We start from the raw sequence: 18,688 nt of genomic DNA, 5'->3' as shown, positions 1-18,688 counted from the left end.
CCTGTGCCTATGATTCATTTTAGCGACGTTTTTGCTTATTTTCTGTCGTCACTCTGCATTGATGGAACCATAGCTGATCGATACTGCACATACACACTGTGGTGCTGTATGTCAGAAATGGTTTGCATCAATAATCGAAATCAAAACCATTTAGAGGGCAGAGAAACATCTTTAGAACAACTTTAGAGATTAAGCTCACTTTAAAAAATGCAAACACGAGATCCATACACACTCTGAATCACCATATCCATACCATAATCTTAAAGGAATAGGCCACTGTTTTTACATACTGAGATATGTTCTTACCTTAGCTTTGACGAGTTCTTTAGGACCTGTCTGGTCTTCACCCGTGCCTTCAATCACGTAAACACAGCGCAGACGGCGTTAGCATTTAGCCTCTCCCTCTCTCCACTATAGCTCCAAAACTGGTCAAGATAGAAGCTACCAAGCTCTTCCACGTTTTCCCTATTTGAATATGGTTACGTGAAGTGTTCCACTACAAAGTATAATTACACAAAATTAAACAATGTGGATTTTCTAAGCGGATAAAAGGGGGGGACTATGTTGTAAGGTGTAATAATACCAGGAGTAGTTCGAAATCAGTAATCTTCACTTTACTGTGCGGATGCCAAATTACTCCTGGTATTATTACGTCTTACAATATAGTCCCCCCTTTTATCCGCTTAGAAAATCCACATTGTTTAATTTTGTGTAATCATACTTTGTAGTGGAACACTTCACGTAACCATATTTAAATAGGGAAAACGTGGAAGAGCTTGGTAGCTTCTATCTTGACCTGTTTTGGAGCTATAGAGGAGAGAGGGAGAGGCTAAATGCTAACGCCGTCTGCGCTGTGTTTACGTGACTGAAGGTACGGGTGAAGATCAGACAGGTCCTAAAGAACTCGTCAAAGCTAAGGTAAGAACATATCTCAGTATGTAAAAACGGTGGCCTATTCCTTTAAGCTCACTTTAAAAAATGCAAACACAGATCCATGCACACACTGAATCACCATCTCCATACCATAATCTTAAATTACTATTCCTATGAAGCTAATGTTTGCGAGACCTTCTAATTTGCATAACTGCTTTGTGTCACCAGACCCTCTAGAACCATCGGCGGCCTCTCCATCCAGACCCCTGAGACCAAATCATCTGCTCCACAGATCGAGCCAGCGCACTTCACCACATGTTGACGCCCTCTGCTCCCCTTAGCCCCTCTTCAGAGCCGGGTCACAGCAGCTGTCACCAAGTTAAAGCTGGGGTACTACGCCGCCCGGCCTTCCTTTTCTGAGGTACGTTTCTTGCTCCATGCAATTTGTGGGGGGGAAAACAGGCGAAAAGTGTAAATATAACACATTTCTATGGATTGCTAACTCAAAAGCTAACTCAGCGTAATGTGTCTGCCCTGCTTCACTGCCAGAGCTGTAATTGCGCCCCAAAACATGAATATTTATTCATTCACGTAAGCGGAATGTGCAGGAGGGATTGTGAGAGCTAGAAACAAATTGGTAAGCACGACAGTTTAAACTCTATTACCTCCTCCATGTCAACGGAGTCTAGTTTTAATTTTGACACCAAATGTTAATTCAGTTTTAGTTAGTTAGTTTTGCTTGTTTTTGTCTCCAAACTATTTTTATTGTGGGCTGCATGTCGATAATACTATGGAGGGCCATGGATAGGGGGTCAGTGCCATAAAATCCATTTCAAAGTGCATTTCATTTAAAGATGCTAGATGCAAGTTTGCCATTTTTACTCACTACTGCCACCTCAGGTCAGACGTGTAACTGCACCTTCCATATTAAGCTCGTGCATGACGGCACTTCGGACCCGAATTAACACCTTTCTGAGTGACAGTGCAGGATTTTAGAGGCAGATGTGGTGAACAGGTCTGAGCTCATTCTACACATTAGGACATGGCTGGAACATTTAGGGGGATGAAAATACTTAGTTTGAACATTTTTAAACTCTGTATATTCCCTTTAAGCGGCTCATTTTTATATTTTTTTTATGAGAACCTCATGAGTTCAGTCACATGCACTTTAGAAAGTAATCTACACTGGCACTGATTGAACTTGATTGAACTCCGGAGGAGACAAGAGACTTTGATTGTGAGAGATAGAGTCCTCTTTAAGCTTCAGTAAAAGCTCCGGCTCCTTCCGAAACCATCAGATTGCTAAGAGCTCTTACGCCAAACCGGATGTGCGTCAGCGTCCGCCATGGCAAGTTGCTTCCGAATTGGTAAGTCAGTTAGGAAGGAGTTAGGAAAAGGAGCCTTGATGCTAACTATCATGGCCACTTTAGCATAGGGACCTCTGATGCTAACTATCATGGCTACTTTAGCATAGGAACCTCTGATGCTAACTATCATGGCCACGTTAGCATAGGGACCTCTGATGCTAACTATCATGGCCACGTTAGCATAGGGACCTCTGATGCTAACTATCATGGCTACTTTAGCATAGGGACCTCTGATGCTAACTATCATGGCCACGTTAGCATAGGGACCTCTGATGCTAACTATCATGGCTACTTTAGCATAGGGACCTCTGATGCTAACTATCATGGCCACGTTAGCATAGGGACCTCTGATGCTAACTATCATGGCCACGTTAGCATAGGGACCTCTGATGCTAACTATCATGGCTACTTTAGCATAGGGACCTCTGATGCTAACTATCATGGCCACGTTAGCATAGGGACCTCTGATGCTAACTATCATGGCCACGTTAGCATAGGGACCTCTGATGCTAACTATCATGGCCACTTTAGCATAGGGACCTCTGATGCTAACTAACCGGTGATTAGGAGCTATGTGCCGTCCCACAAGCCACTGCCCCAAACCCCCCCACCCCCCTCGGCCCCACCCTGGAGTGATTCATGCGCAACCACTGTTGATTGACAGGAGCACATTTAATAATAACAATAATAATAATTGAAAATTAAGATTCTGCACAAGTGATAAAAAGTGATAAATCAATGTTGTCGTCCCCACAGCTCAGTCACATGTCAGAGAGGAAACTCAAGAAACGGATTAAATGCTTTTGTTTTCATTTAGTAGAAACTTAAGGCGAGACACTGCAGGTGAATAGGGAAAAAAATTATATTTACAGATATCAATTTGAAACTTTTGCTGTAGATCACTGGCACAAATGTGAGAAAAAAATACATGGCAAGTTTTCTGTCATTTTATCTTTTCATATAAGAACAAGGTGTTTTATGCCTAAAAATGCTCCAAATTTCCCATCTTTTCGGTGACGAAATCTGAATAATGGATAGAGCTACATTTCAAATGTATGGTTTAATTTTATTGATAAATGAGTTACCAAAACGTTTTCAGAGGGGATTTAGGATTTCTTGTTTAGTTTTAAAATAAGCTGTTTTTTAGTGGAAAACTTTGTAAAAATTTAATTTTCGGCTTATTTTTTGACATTCGAAACTCAATAAATGGGGCTTACGGGATTAAATAATAAAAAATCCCTCTGAAAAAATCTCCCAAATATTGTTCAGTCCAAGGCTGGAAAATTTGAAGTCTTTAGGTCCAACTGACGTGGACATAGTGTCGCCACAATGACAGAAAAATGTGTTTTGAGAAAAAGGCCCTTGAAATTGCATTGTCCCATATAAGTCTATGGGGGAACATTGAATCAGCGCAATATTTAAACATGTTATTGTGAAGATTAGGCATGTTTTCTGTTTACGGGTGAAAGCTTGTATGTTCAGAGACCAATTTGGCCCAAAACCTGAAAACTGAAAAAATGGAGTTTTGCCTGTAGTGTCTGCCCTTAAGCCACATATCATTTGCTACTGTAGCTTTATGAAACAGCTGTTGAAATAAAATAACATCTAAAGGGAAATGTGTGGATCATTTGGATTTTTGTTTCTCCTTAAATGTCTTTGTTTGGACACTATGTTGTTGTTGGACACTGTACACTAGGGGGCGACATGCACCTTTGTTTGGCCTGCACTCCACCAATAACTTTAAAGAAGAAGAAAAACAGCTGTTGGTGATGTCACTTCCCTTTCCCCTGTTTAAAGACGGACGGATTGTGCAAATTCTGCTGAAGCTCTAGTTCCCTAACTGCATAGAGGTCTAACAGTCGACCCCATGAAAGGTTAAGGAGTTAGTTGTTAGTGTTAGTGCTTAGAGGCTACAATTTGATGGTTTCGGACGCAGCCACTGTCTCCAACAAAAATATTTGTTATTAAAGGAACAGGCCACCGTTTTTCCATACTGAGATATGTTCTTACCTGAGCTTAGACAAGTTGATACGTACCTGTCTGGTCTTTGTGCCCGTGGAAGACCGTGGTCGCTTCTAACTTCACCCCGTTTGGAGCTATAGGAATATGTTGGGAGAGGCCAAATGCAATGAGGGCTGCATTTGGCTTTATTGATGATCATATTTAATTTTAGTTTAGTTTAAACAAAAGACAAAAAAAAAATGACTGTCGAAAACTGAGACAAAATGTAGTCGACAAAGTGAAACAGGAGACTCCAGGCAAAATAGCTCCGGCACTAAGTCAAAGGCTAAAGGGCCTTTCAATAAAATAAACAATTCCACTCTGGTCTGGCAGCTGATTTGAACAACCTTTGAGTCCACACCATGAGACACACTTGACAGGTTCATTGATCGGCCATAGCATCAACCTCCTCCTGAATGGTAATGTGTGGAGGTGTCCACAGGTTGTAACTGCGCCTACAGTCCACTTGGATTATGTAATGCCTCTAATGAATAAGACCAAGGGAGGCTGGGGTCGCTGTAGTGCTTTGGTCTCTGGTGCTATGCATAAATGTAACAAGGACATTCTTGCATTAAAGAAGTCAACGATAACAGGATTCACACACTGCCCAAACAACAAAAACAAGTTGCCACCTTGATTTATTTAACTGTTATGATCTGGGTTTGCAGCAGGAGGTCAGGTCTATGTTCAGAAACACTATGTGCCCAAAGAATGAGATCAGCTGATGACCTGGGGAGCAGCAGAATGTTTGTGACGTAAATATTGAGGATTGTGTAGTCACTGGAATAGGACAAAATTACTATACGTCATATCTTCTGTTATGCATAGTAAATGAATGTATCAATTTCTACCAGACAGGTCCTATAGAACTCGTCTAAGCTCAGGTAAGAACATATCTCAGTATGTAAAAACGGTGGCCTATTCCTTTAAGTACAAAAGGGGGTAGGCGCTAACTCCTTTTGAGATGAATTGAATTGAATTGACCTGAACATCCTGAATGACCAGGCTGTTCCATGAATAGATAACTTCTTCCCTGCTGGTGCGGGCATATTCCAAGATTCCAAGATCACAATGTAAAAGAGACATTATTTCTCACATGGAGACACTGAGTCCAGATGTTAACCCCATTGAGAATATTTCCAATGTGCTGGAGAAGGCTTTGCGCTGGGTTCACACTCTCCCATCATCGATACAAGATCTTTGTGAAACATTAATCCGAAACTAGACCTTTTGACATTCATATTGAAACAATGCCATAGGAAATGCGTGCAGGAATCAAAGCTAAAGGCTTAATCCAAATAAATTTTGTTGTTTTTTTGTGAGGACTTTTTTTGGTCAGGCTGTGTAATTCATGCCAGTGGTGACAATAAGATAAAGCGCTCTGTCATCCAGGACTTTTCCATTGTTGTAGACATTTCCGATTATGGTCGGCAAGACTGGGTTACAGCTCTCCGTAAGTGGCCTCCTCTTTCTCAAGCTTCTGCTGAGATTTTATAACTTTCTTCTTGGAGCCGCTGTAACCCAGTCCAGTAAACAACACTCCAGATAAATTTGTTTTTCGTGTATTGTACTAAGGAAGCAATTTACAAGCACACCTAGAAACACAGCAGAAACAATTCATTATTTTCGATAAGGGCTTTAGCTTATTGAGGTTCATTGCTGCGGAAGTACAGTATGGCAATCCTTGACGTCAAAGTCTGAAAGAGCTTTAAGAAGTCTGGTGCTCTTGCGTTGTATTGCTCTCTAATGACACTGGAAGCAGGTTTAACCTCTTAACTCCCGCCTGAACCGAGAGGATCTTTTTCCTCACGTCATCCGATTTTTTTCCCATCATTTTTTTGTTGGGTATTCAACTCATTTTTGTAACTTTATTTGTCATTTTTTTAGTCATTTTTAGTCACATTTTTGTCATTTTTTCGTCAATTTTTAATCACATTTTGGTCACATTTTTTGTAATTTTTTGTCAATTTTTTGTAATTTTTTGTCAAATTTTTATCACATTTTTGTAATTTTTTTGTCACATTTTGTCAATTTTTTGTCATTTTTTGGGTCATTTTTTGTCACATTTTTGTAATTTTTTCGTAAATTTTTCAGCAAATTTTTGTCATTTCTTTGTCACATTTTTGTCATTTTTTTGTCAAATTTTTATCACATTTTTGTCATTTTTTGGTCATTTTTTGTCCATTTCTTGTGACATTTTTGTGACATTTTTGCCTCTTTTTCATCAATTTTTCGTCACTTTTTTGTCAATGTTTTCTCACTTTTTTTGTCACATTTCCATCATTGTTTTCGTCTCGTCTCGTTTTGTTGCTATTTTCACAGCTTTTTTCCAGAAGCTTTTGGACTGGGGTAAAGCCAAACTGGAGAAAATGTGCTCGGTTCAGGTGGGAGGTAAGGGGTTAAAGGCGACAGCACCCTGGGATGTCCATGCACTGCAGACTTTACCTTCAACAACACGAGTCAAGTAATACAGTAGTAGAAATGGTGTAAGCCTGCTGTGAGGCAATGTAGACATGCCATCGAGTCCTTTTTCTGTCCTGAGTAAACATTGACTACAGGCTTTAGTGATCCACAAGGGGAATTGCAGTACATTCCTATAAAACTATCTTTACAAACTTCTCAAAACTATACTTGCACAGCCGAAAGAGACAAAGACAAACAGAAGGAAAATGCAAAAAGAAAAAAAGAAATCTCTCAATCCAACAAGTTCAGAGTCAATTCTTACATTGAAGAATTGACAATATATGTTTTTGCAATGGAGATAATCTGATAATCCATAATTTATCATTGACAAAACAGGACGGACAAAACAAGAGTGAAGTGAAGGGGGGAGTAAACTACATCAAGTCATTTTACATTAGACTGTCCAGACTCAACTCCAGGCTGTGCACGTTTTGTCAGGGCGTCCGAACATATGTTTTGTGATTAATTCATTACATTTACGTCTGCTAAAGAATTGCTCGGTTCACCGGATCGTCAGCCGCACTGGCATCCGTTTCTCTCAGCCCTTTTTCCTCGTCCTTCTCAGTGAATATGAGTCAGTTTCTCGTCAGATAAAGACTGTTCTGCCGCTGGACGATCGCTGAACACACAGAATCTGCTGCTTCTGTGCTTGTTCTGTGGTTGCTCTGTCTCACGAGGTGCCTCTCCTGAACCCTAAAGCCTCTCAAACAGGCTTTGTCCCGAGAGAGAGAGCGATGGAGCGCGCCAACACGACACAGACTACAGCCCCAATTGGTTCAGGAATGATATCTAAAGGCGCTTGATCACAGTAACGATCGACAGCCAAACATAATGTCATTCAATCACAACCCACCTACCTTTGAAAGACAGATATGCTCCAGTTTTAGATGTGTTTTAACACCACATGCCCTTCTTGTTGAAACCTACAGTGAACAAGCTGCATATTCAGATATCAAACACAGATACGTATAAATATGTTGGCGTCTCCCACTTGCCTCCTTTGTGAAAGTGTTGGAAAGACTCTTGAGAACCTAAAGACGGCACTCTAGACCAAGATCCTGAGCCAAGTCCTAAGATTTCTCTAAGATATGATTTAATCTCCCCTCCTGGAACCGCCACCTTAACGTGGTGGAGGGGTTTGAGCACCCGAATGATCCTGGGAGCTCTGTTGTCGTGGGCTTCATGCCGCTGGTAGGGTCTCCCATGGCAAACAGGTCCTAGGTGACGGGTCAGACAAAGAGCGGTTCAGAAGCCCCTTATGAGAGACCAACGGGCCCGGTTAGAATCGTGAAGCCGTCCTTCTGTGGACCTCATGGACCACATTTAACAAACCTTCCCACACACTTCTAGATCCATCCATCCATCCATTCATCATGGTGTTAACTTTAATGAAGGTTCTCCTGTTAACCTCTTACCACCCGCCAAAACCAAATGCATTCTCTCCTCTTTGCCATTGTCGTCAGTTTTTATTTCCCTTAAGTGTTTTTGTCACTTTTTTATGGCACTTTTTTTTTTTTTGCTGGATTTTTGTCATTTTTTTGCTGGATTTTTGTCATTTTTTTGCTGGATTTTTGTCATTTTTTTGCTGGATGGATGGATGGATGGATGGATGGATGGATGGATGGATGGATGACTGATTTAATCTTATACAAATGGTCCCATGATCAACCTTTCTCAGTCCGAATCCTATTAGACTTTACAGGGTCATGATGAACGGGCAGAAAAAGTGTCACATTTAACAAACCTTCCCACACACTTCTAGATCCATCCATCCATTCATCATGGTGTTAACTTTAATGAAGGTTCTTGAGTCATCGTCTGTACTCTGTATTTGAAGTGTCAAATGTTAACCCCTTACCACCCGCCAAAACCAAATGCATTCTCTCCTCTTTGCCATTGTCGTCACTTTTTATTTCCCTGATGTGTTTTTGTCACTTTTTTATGGCACTTTTGTCACATTTTTTGCTGGATTTTTCTCACTTTTTTGCTAGATTTTTGTCATGTTTTTGCTGGATTTTTATAATTTTTTTGCTGGATTTTTGTCTTTTTTTGCTGGATTTGTATCTTTTTTTTTAACTGGATTTTTGTCTTTTTTACTGGATTTTTGTCTTTTTTTTCCTGGATTTTTGTCTTTTTTTTTCCTGGATTTTTGTCATTTTTTTGCTGGATTTTGGTCATTTTTTTTGCTGGATTTTGGTCATTTTTTTACTGGATTTTTGTCATTTTTTTACTGGATTTTTGTCATTTTTTTACTGGATTTTTGTCATTTTTTTGCTGGATTTTTGTCATTTTTTGCTGGATTTTTGTCTTTTTTTTCCTGGATTTTTGTCTTTTTTTTCCTGGATTTTTGTCATTTTTTTGCTGGATTTTGGTCATTTTTTTTACTGGATTTTTGTCTTTTTTTTGCTGGATTTTTGTCTTTTTTTTTTGCTGGATAGATGGATGGAAGATTTAATCTTAAATGGTCCCATGATCAACCTTTCTCAGTCCGAATCCTATCCCTCCTAGGGTCATGATGAACGGGCAGAAAAAGTGTCACATTTAACAAACCTTCCCACACACTTCTAGATCCATCCATCCATTCATCCATTTCTTCCACTTGTCCGTTGCCGGGTCGTGGGGGCAGCTGTTGGAGTTGCCCAAATCACATTACACCAGCCCCTCATGGCTCCTCCTGCAGGTGATGGGTCCACAGAAGGACGGCCTCACGATTTAAAGGGCCCGTCGGTCTCTCAAAAGGGACTCCTGAACCGCTATTTGCGTGGACAAAGGTGCAATAAAGAAAAACTTAATCCAATAAATCCTCAAACGCTCTCTTTCGTTATTTGTTTCTTCTCCTCCGACAGCAGAAACTCCTGTTGACTAAACTACGGCACTAACTTGGCGGACGCTGCTGGGCTGTTTATGAAGAGTCATGCCCGGAGCGATGCGAGGAGAGCGTGGACTGGAATTGTTTTATAGACGGCTGTTGGGACGCGCCTCGTCTCAGCCTGGCTTTATGAAGAGGCCAGACAAACAGAGCGGAGACGTGAGCTGTGGGGGAAATTGCGATTCACAAACATGGAAAGGTGGTGATGTGGATCAAGTCGGACTGTGGCAGCATCTGAGGAAGTGATGTTTTGAGAGTGCGGAAATGTGCTAAAGTTCTTCAAAGAATTCTGAGCGAAAGGCAGCATGTTTATACACAGAGGTTTTTGTCATGGGCTCAGAAAGTGTTGTTTTGAAATCATTGGCTCGTTCACAGGTTTAACCTCTTAACTCCCACCTGAACAGATCACATTTTGTTCAGTTTGGCGTTGCCCTAATCAGAAAGCTTCTTGGGGACAAAAGGACCAAAACAGCCACAAAGAAATGAGAAGAAAACAAGGATGTAAACGCAACAAAAAAAATGACAAAAACTGAACAAATTTCAACAAAAATCAACAAAAATGTGACGACAACTGAATAAAAACTTGACAAAAATGTGACAAAAACTGAATAAAAACTTGACAAAAATGTGACAAAAATTCAACAAAAATGTGATAAAAACTCAACCAAAAATTTGACACAAATTTGACAAAAAATCAACAAAAATGTGACAAAAACTGAATAAAAACTTGACAAAAATGTGACAAAAATGTGATAAAAACTCAACCAAAAACTGGACAAAAATTCAACAAAAAATCAACAAAAATGTGACAAAAACTGAACAAAAACTTGACAAAAATTTGACAAAAAATCAACAAAAATGTGACAAAAACTCAACCAAACACTGAACAAAAATTCAACAAAAAAATCAACAAAAATGTGACAAAAACTGAACAAAAACTTGACAAAAATTTGACAATTAAAAAAAAAAAAAAATGTGAGAAACTCAACCAAAAAGTGACAAAAACTTAACAAAAATGTGACAAAAATGTGAAGAAAAAAAAAACATAAAAAGGTGACACAACACAGCAACAATGCAAGGAAAAAGATCAGTTTTGCGGGTCTTAGCTTTCAAATGAGGTGTTACACAGGCCTATAGCCAAAGAGGACAGCATGCATTCGGTTTAGGCGGGTGGTAAGAGGTTCAAACAGATTCACACGGACATCAAAGCTAAACGTCTTTCCCAAACACACGACAGCATAAATCTGGCCAACCATGGATCAGACGCCTTCAGATCTCAAACAACTTGCTCCATCTGCTTTGGGTAAGAGGCGGGGCATAACGAAGGCATGGGCAGCTGCGTATACACTGCGAAAAGTAAATATCAAGCATTGGCTTAAATGACCGGAATTGAGGAAATGTATCTTGTTTCGAGTGGTTTTCACTCATTTAGACACTTTTCCTGATCGGACCAAGTTTACTTTGCTTGTTTGAGGACATTTCAGACCAGTTCTAGGGTAAATCTCGCTTGAAATAAGAAAGTAAACTTGCCAATGAGATAAGAACAATTTTCTTACCCCATTGGCAAAGAAAATTACCTGCAAAAAGGACGAAATGTATTGAAATGAGTCACAAATTAAATAAATTGAATAAATAATAAAATAATGAAATAAAACATTAAGGAGCTCGGGGATAAGGCTCCCTCACCTGCATCGTGTACTGCCCTATGGGTTTTTAATTGCACCACATATCACAAAGGTTTTAATGCACCACACAAGGACCGAGATGCAGGTGGGGGGTGGTCAGAACTTAATATTGTAGTTTCCTGTTTGTTTTCTTCCTTTTCTTCCTCCAAATCTAAATGGTTTATACGATTTCAATCTTGAATGTTTACCCTTCCTCATGTTCATTACCCCATTCAGTTTACCTTTACCTCTATTATTATTGTTTCCTTACTATTATTTGTTACTATCATCATTTTTCACGTTGTACGATTTGTTTCCCATGATTTATTTGCTTTCATCTTTTTTTGTTTTTTTTGTTTGTTTTCTCTCTATTCATATCTCACACCTACTTAGCACACACATCCACGCCATGCAGAACCCAAGAACGATCCCAAGAATCAAATATGTACCCTACCCTTATGTGTCTTTCCTTTGTCTGTGTGCTATTTGTAAGCTTTGTTTTATGTCAATGAAAAAAAATAAAAAAAATGAGTCAGAAACATCTCAGAACAAGTGAAATAATCTAGGACAAATGCCCAACAGCATCTTAACCGTCAAAACAACCAAAAATTAGATTCTTATGCTCAAATTGAGATGTTTATACTAGTCTAGTTAATTACGTTTTGCAGTGAAGTGAAAGCTACAATCAAATACAGCAGATATAATTGGTCCTTTGGGTTACTTCTGTACATCTCTGACTTTCCATCCTCTGATTTCAATTGCGTCTTTTGTCTTAAAGCAGTACTAAGTAACTCTTCCCCCTAGAGGCCATAAGCGCAACTGCAGGTGTAGTAGCAAGTTACGATTTTTTAACTTATTGTCTTGGAGAGTAAATACTACGCTGACAGGAAAGGCGAAGGGGGAGAGGGTTACTGTGCATCCAATTATACAATGGAAATATTTTTTTTCACTCAAACTTTGCTGTAAATACTGTTTAAAGTGACGTTAGCCCGCAGTTAGCTTTGCCCGTTAGCATGTTAGCTTCTTCTTCGTGATTACATGTGTGTATTGCTTTCTCCGGACCGGTGGCAGTCAAGTTACAAACATGGTTTTCTGGCCAGAGACACCAGGGGGAGATGAAAGACCCTCCAATCATCCCATAAACACATGTACTACCCCCACAGGGACTACGAAAAGGATTTATTAAGGTAAACACGTTACTTAGTACTGCTTTAAAACATCAACTAATTATGCCTAGTCCGCTAACACTTGTGAGCGTGATCCAGGCTCTATTTCTGAAGGAGCCTGTGTGCACTTTAACTTCCAGCTCAAAGGAAATGCATCTTCAGTTCATCATCACAAGTCACGAGATCACAGCGGAACAATAAAATGGCATTTCTCCACAGCAGCTCTTGTCCATCTGTGGCTTCTCTGTGCTGTTAATTTCTACGGACTCAATGCCTGTCCCTCGTCAGGTAGAAGTGGATGTTGACAGGATTTCATCTCATTCTTAACAAGTGAAAACTCTGAATCCAAATCGATTTACTGAGCGGCGTTATTTCATCGGACGGTGAGCGTTTTTCAGAGACAATTACGAACAAAGGCTTTGACGTCTCTGTTGTCGTCGGCAGAAATGAGCCGAGACTGAGGCGTCTTTCAGCATTCTGGTTTACGTTTATGCTTCCTTTGTATCAGAGAGTGAAGTTGATCATATGATGGTGATCAGCTGTTTTTGAGCGAACAGCTTCACCTCTTAACACCCGCCTAAACCGAATGCATGCTGTCCTCTTTGGTTATAGGCCTCATTTGAAAGCTAAAACTGATATTTTTCCTTACGTTTTTGTCATTTTATTGTTGAGTTTTTGTCAAATTTTTGTTGAGTTTTTGTCACTTTTTTTTTTAGTCACTTGGTTGAATTTTTGTCACATTTTTGTCACATTTTTGTTGAAAATTTGTCAGCTTTTAGTTGCGTTTTTGTTGAATTTTTGTTGAATTTTTGTTGAATTTTTGTTGAATTTTTGTCACATTTTTGTTGAATTTTTGTCACATCTTTGTTGAATTTTTGTCACATTTTTGTTGAATTTTTGTCACATTTTTGTTGAATTTTTGTCACATTTTTGTTGAATTTTTGTTGAATTTTTGTCACATCTTTGTTGCGTTTTTGTCACATTTTTGTTGCGTTTTTGTCACATTTTGGACACATTTTTGTTGAATTTTTGTCACATTTTTGTTGAATTTTTGTCACATTTTTGTTGAATTTTTGTTGAATTTTTGTTGAATTTTTGTCACATTTTTGTCACATTTTTGTCACATTTTTGTTGAATTTTTGTTGAATTTTTGTTGAATTTTTGTTGAATTTTTGTTGAATTTTTGTCACATTTTTGTTGAATTTTTGTTGAATTTTTGTTGAATTTTTGTCACATTTTTGTTGAATTTTTGTCACATTTTTGTTGAATTTTTGTTGAATTTTTGTCACATTTTGGTCACATTTTTGTTGAGTTTTTGTCACATTTTTGTCACATTTTTGTCACATTTTTGTTGAATTTTTGTCACATTTTTGTCACATTTTTGTCACATTTTTGTTGAGTTTTTGTCACTTTTTCGTTGCGTTTACATCCTTGTTTTCTTCTATTTTTTTGTGGCTTTTTTACCCAAGAAGCTTTTTGATTAGGGTAAAGCCAAACTGGAGAAAATGGGATCCGTTCAGGTGGGAGTTAAGAGGTTCAAACAAAAGATACAACATTCAAACATTTGCAAATTGTGTCCGGATTGGCTGAATGTAGCACAATTTCTGCCTTATTTTAGTCAAAATTTTTGCAATTTTCTTTTTTTACTTATTTATTTACTTTTTAAGTCATAAGACATAATGTGCTGTGATGTCATATAAATATTCAACACAGTTTTCGAACATCACGATCTCTCCTATTGTACAGTATGACTCAAGGGGACTCAACATTATCTGTTTCTCGCCTTATTTTCCACATCAACAATCACTTAAAAAGCACTTAAATCGTTTAGTTTTTCATTTTCTCACATTAATCTCAGCAATTCACATGGAGCGGGGGGGGGGGGAGTTGTCTCATTTTGTGACTCATTAAGTGATTTGGGTGTTAACTGTCCTACAAAACAAGATGATGCAAGTCCACATATATTCCACTAAACTTCCTCAAGCTGAATATTCCCTCACTTTAGATCAAATTCCAAAAAAGCACAATGTGTACAATTTACTATATCGACAGAAGGACGTCTCTTTACAGCATCGGGGGGAAAAAACACTAAACTGTCTTGAATGGATCAGCCCGGAGCGAGAATATGAACTTTGACTGGTCACCATTTGCTTAGACAGCGACCATCCCTTGAAGACTTTAGCGCTTTCCTACCACTACTACTACCCTCATTACGGTGTCTGCACTTCACTCTTCTTTCTGAAACCGATGTGGTTCTTTTAGATATTTTTTAGATAATAGCAATGCTCATTATTATTAGATAAACATTGCAGAAACCTAAAATCCAACTGCGTCTGCCCATGTGCAAAGTGAAATATCAACAGCACTAATTAACAGATGATAGTTTTAGAAATCTCGCATCTTAAATGATCTAATATTAACACTCGTTGCCTAAATTCCTCTTTATTAGGGTCTGTTATTTTGGCTGTAGTAGTTTAGTAGTAGTAGTAGTTTATTCGCTCAGTTCATTCCTTTAAACGTTATACAAACATTTCCAATTCTTTGTGCACAACGTGACCGAAAGGGTTTAGGCTGAAGTGAAAACTTACTACGCCTAACCCAGTTTACAGACTTCCACCAGAGCAAAAACAAAACATTAATAATGAACAATATCAAGTGTCAAACAGAAGAGAAATAAGCAAAAGTATCTGGAGTTAGCAACATAAATGTCAATATTCCAACAAATACGTACACATACGTTTGTTTTATGTTAATTTAGTTGAAACTAAATCATGTCATCATTATTATTCATTTATTTATTTATTTTTTCTTACTTTATTCATCCTAAACTTATATAGTCTTGAATTTTAGTAGCTTTAAACAACTTTGTGAAAGCTTTGACTGTTTGGGACAGTTTTAACTGATCTTCCAGGCCGTTCCACAGATTAACACCTGTTACATAATACAGCGACTCCTTTTATTCTTTTTCGCTTTTGCTTTTTTGAAAATAGCAGTTCCCCGGAGGTTATACCGACTTTTCCTGTGTTCAAAAAGCTCCTGGGTGGGAGGAGGAAGAAGATTATTACATGCTTTGTGCACTATTACTAATGTATTTAGATCAACAAGATCATGGATTGGACTGCAGTGTTCATTTCGTCGACTAAAATATTCTTAAGTCTTAATTTTAGTGAAAGTGATATCTTTGACGACTAAAATTGGACTAAAACTAAATTAAAAGTTTCTCATGAGACTAAAACCATGACTAAAATGTCCAGATATTTTAGTCGACTTAAATAAGACTAAATAAAAATTAAAAGGAGAGACTAAAATCATTCAAACTTCTATTGACCGTCTGAAAGAGCCTCAGATCATGTAAATTCACTGCCAAAGGATCAGCTCTGAGCTTTGTTCATGTGGAGCAGCTCCATGAAGCAGAGGAACAAGATTAAACATGATTATAATGAATATTATCAATGCAAAGTCGACTCAATTGGTCTTAATTTTAGTCGACTAAATTTACTTGCAATTTTAGTCGACTAAAACTAGACTAAAATTGAATTACATTTTCGTCAAAAGACTAAGTTCATTTTTTAGCTGGATTTTTATCTTTTTTTTTTGCTGGATTTTTGTCAATTTACATCCTCATTTTCTTCTCGTTTTTTGTCGCTCTACAAAAAAAGTGACAAAAACTCAACAAAAATTAAACAAAAATTAAACAAAAATTAAACAAAAAACTCAACCAAAAAGTGACAAAAATTCAATCAAAAAGTGAAAAAAATTCAACAAAAAAGTGACAAAAATTCAACAAAAAAGTGACAAAAATTCAACAAAAAAGTGACAAAAATTCAACAAAAAAGTGACAAAAACTCAACCAAAAAGTGACAAAAATTCAACAAAAATGTGATAAAAATTTAAAAAAGTCGACTAAATTAGTCTTAATTTTAGTCGACTAAATTGACATGCAATTTTAGTCGACTAAAACTAGACTAAAATTGAATTACATTTTCGTCAAAAGACTAAGTTCATTTTTTAGCTGGATTTTTATCTTTTTTTTTTGCTGGATTTTTGTCAATTTACATCCTCATTTTCTTCGCGTTTTTTGTCGCTCTACAAAAAAAGTGACAAAAACTCAACAAAAATTAAACAAAAATTAAACAAAAAACTCAACCAAAAAGTGACAAAAATTCAATCAAAAAGTGAAAAAAATTCAACAAAAAAGTGACAAAAATTCAACAAAAAAGTGACAAAAATTCAACAAAAAAGTGACAAAAATTCAACAAAAAAGTGACAAAAACTCAACCAAAAAGTGACAAAAATTCAACAAAAATGTGATAAAAATTTAAAAAAGTCGACTAAATTAGTCTTAATTTTAGTCGACTAAATTGACATGCAATTTTAGTCGACTAAAACTAGACTAAAATTGAATTACATTTTCGTCAAAAGACTAAGTTCATTTTTTAGCTGGATTTTTATCTTTTTTTTTTGCTGGATTTTTGTCAATTTACATCCTCATTTTCTTCGCGTTTTTTGTCGCTCTACAAAAAAAGTGACAAAAACTCAACAAAAATTAAACAAAAATTAAACAAAAAACTCAACCAAAAAGTGACAAAAATTCAATCAAAAAGTGAAAAAAATTCAACAAAAAAGTGACAAAAATTCAACAAAAAAGTGACAAAAATTCAACAAAAAAGTGACAAAAATTCAACCAAAAAGTGACAAAAATTCAATCAAAAAGTGAAAAAAATTCAACAAAAAAGTGACAAAAATTCAACAAAAAAGTGACAAAAATTCAACAAAAAAGTGACAAAAATTCAACAAAAAAGTGACAAAAACTCAACCAAAAAGTGACAAAAATTCAACAAAAATGTGATAAAAATTTAAAAAAGTCGACTAAATTAGTCTTAATTTTAGTCGACTAAATTGACATGCAATTTTAGTCGACTAAAACTAGACTAAAATTGAATTACATTTTCGTCAAAAGACTAAGACTAAAACTAAATTAAAATATGTTGTCAAAATGAACACTGTTGGACTGTAAAGTTGAAGTTCTAAGTAATGAATCAAGCCACACTCTGAGACCTAAGCCCTTTGTTTATCCTTTCTTATTTCACACACTTGCCAACACTCATTGAGTTCACAGAAGTGAGTCAAACTAATTCTGTCTCGTAGTAAAGCGACCCCTGCCCGGGCTCTGATCAACTCCCCTGCGCTCCATTCATGCTTCTCCCGCGGACCAGCGCAGAGCCTGGACTGCACTGACCCCTACAGTCTGCACCGGGACAGACCGACACCAAACTCTGGAAAGAAGCGGCCACTCACCGAAGAAAGTGACGGCGAAGCCCTCGAGGACGCACGCCCAGCGGCCGAGGAAGAAGTACCCGCGCGCGTTGGTGAGGAAGCTGATGAGGCCCCCGGTGAGGGACACGAGGAAGTCCGCCAGGGCCAGGTTCACGATGATGTAGTTCAGCGGCTGCCGGAGCTTCTTGAAGCGGAAAGTAACGTACATCACGAGGAAGTTCTCACAGAGGGACAGCGACGTGACCACGAACATGAGCACCGCGAGGACCGTGAAGTTCCACGGCTCCACGTTCGGGATGGGGCTGTTGAACGGGTCCCATGGCTCGGTCTGTGGAGTGGGCTCCGCGTGGGACACGGCGTTCACCGAGAGGCTTAGAGTATCCATTGTCCATGCCTCCGCGCGCTTTCACTCCGACATCCCCTGTTCAGCTCACGCGCACTTGGACATGGTGCCAAAGCCGCGGCTGCACGCGCCTTAATGAGCGCACGCTGTGGCTCGAGCGCATTTATAGACCCGCGCTCCTCCACGTCACTGCCGCTGCCGCCGCTGCCGCTGCTGCTTCTGCTGCTGCTTCTGCTGCTGCCCTCCACGAAAACCTCATGAGCGACAAGTGTCCACTGTGCGAACCCACGCGCACACACCGCCACGCGCGCTGTCCGCCTCACACCGTGCTGCTCCTCCAGCTCCAGCCTCTCCTCTTCAGCTCCAGCAGTGAACTTACCTGCGCTCCACTCTTTAACCTCTTACCACCCGCCTAAACCAAATGCATTCTGTCCTCTGTGGCTGTTATATAGGCCTGTGTAGCACCTCATTTGAAAGCTAAGACCCACAAACTGATCTTTTTCCTCGCGTTGTTGCTGTGTTGAGTCACCTTTGGTATGTTTTTTTCTGCGTTTTTGTCACATTTTTGTCACATTTTTGTTGAATTTTTGTCACATTTTTGTTGCGTTTTTGTTGAATTTTTGTTGATTTTTTGTCAAATTTTTGTTGAGTTTTTGTCACATTTT

At 38.4% G+C, this 18,688-nt stretch overlaps 1 protein-coding gene across 1 annotated transcript in view; it reads right to left on the bottom strand.

Moving 5' to 3' along the window:
* The window catches only part of valopa (vertebrate ancient long opsin a), a 79,970-nt gene extending 61,735 nt beyond the window's left edge, over positions 1 to 18,235 (bottom strand). Inside the window, exon 1 of the mRNA XM_079560599.1 lies at positions 17,702 to 18,235. Within this exon, the coding sequence (XP_079416725.1) occupies positions 17,702 to 18,065 (364 nt within the window). The 5' untranslated portion in view covers positions 18,066 to 18,235. The remainder of the gene's footprint in view (positions 1 to 17,701) is intronic.
* Positions 18,236 to 18,688: the final 453 nt, after the last annotated feature.

The sequence above is a fragment of the Gobius niger genome (genome assembly GCF_951799975.1).
Source record: "Gobius niger genome assembly, chromosome: 7".
Taxonomy (NCBI): domain Eukaryota; kingdom Metazoa; phylum Chordata; class Actinopteri; order Gobiiformes; family Gobiidae; genus Gobius; species Gobius niger.
The sequence above is the reverse complement of the archived record's forward strand: the minus strand, read 5'-3'. Positions and strand labels throughout refer to the sequence as shown.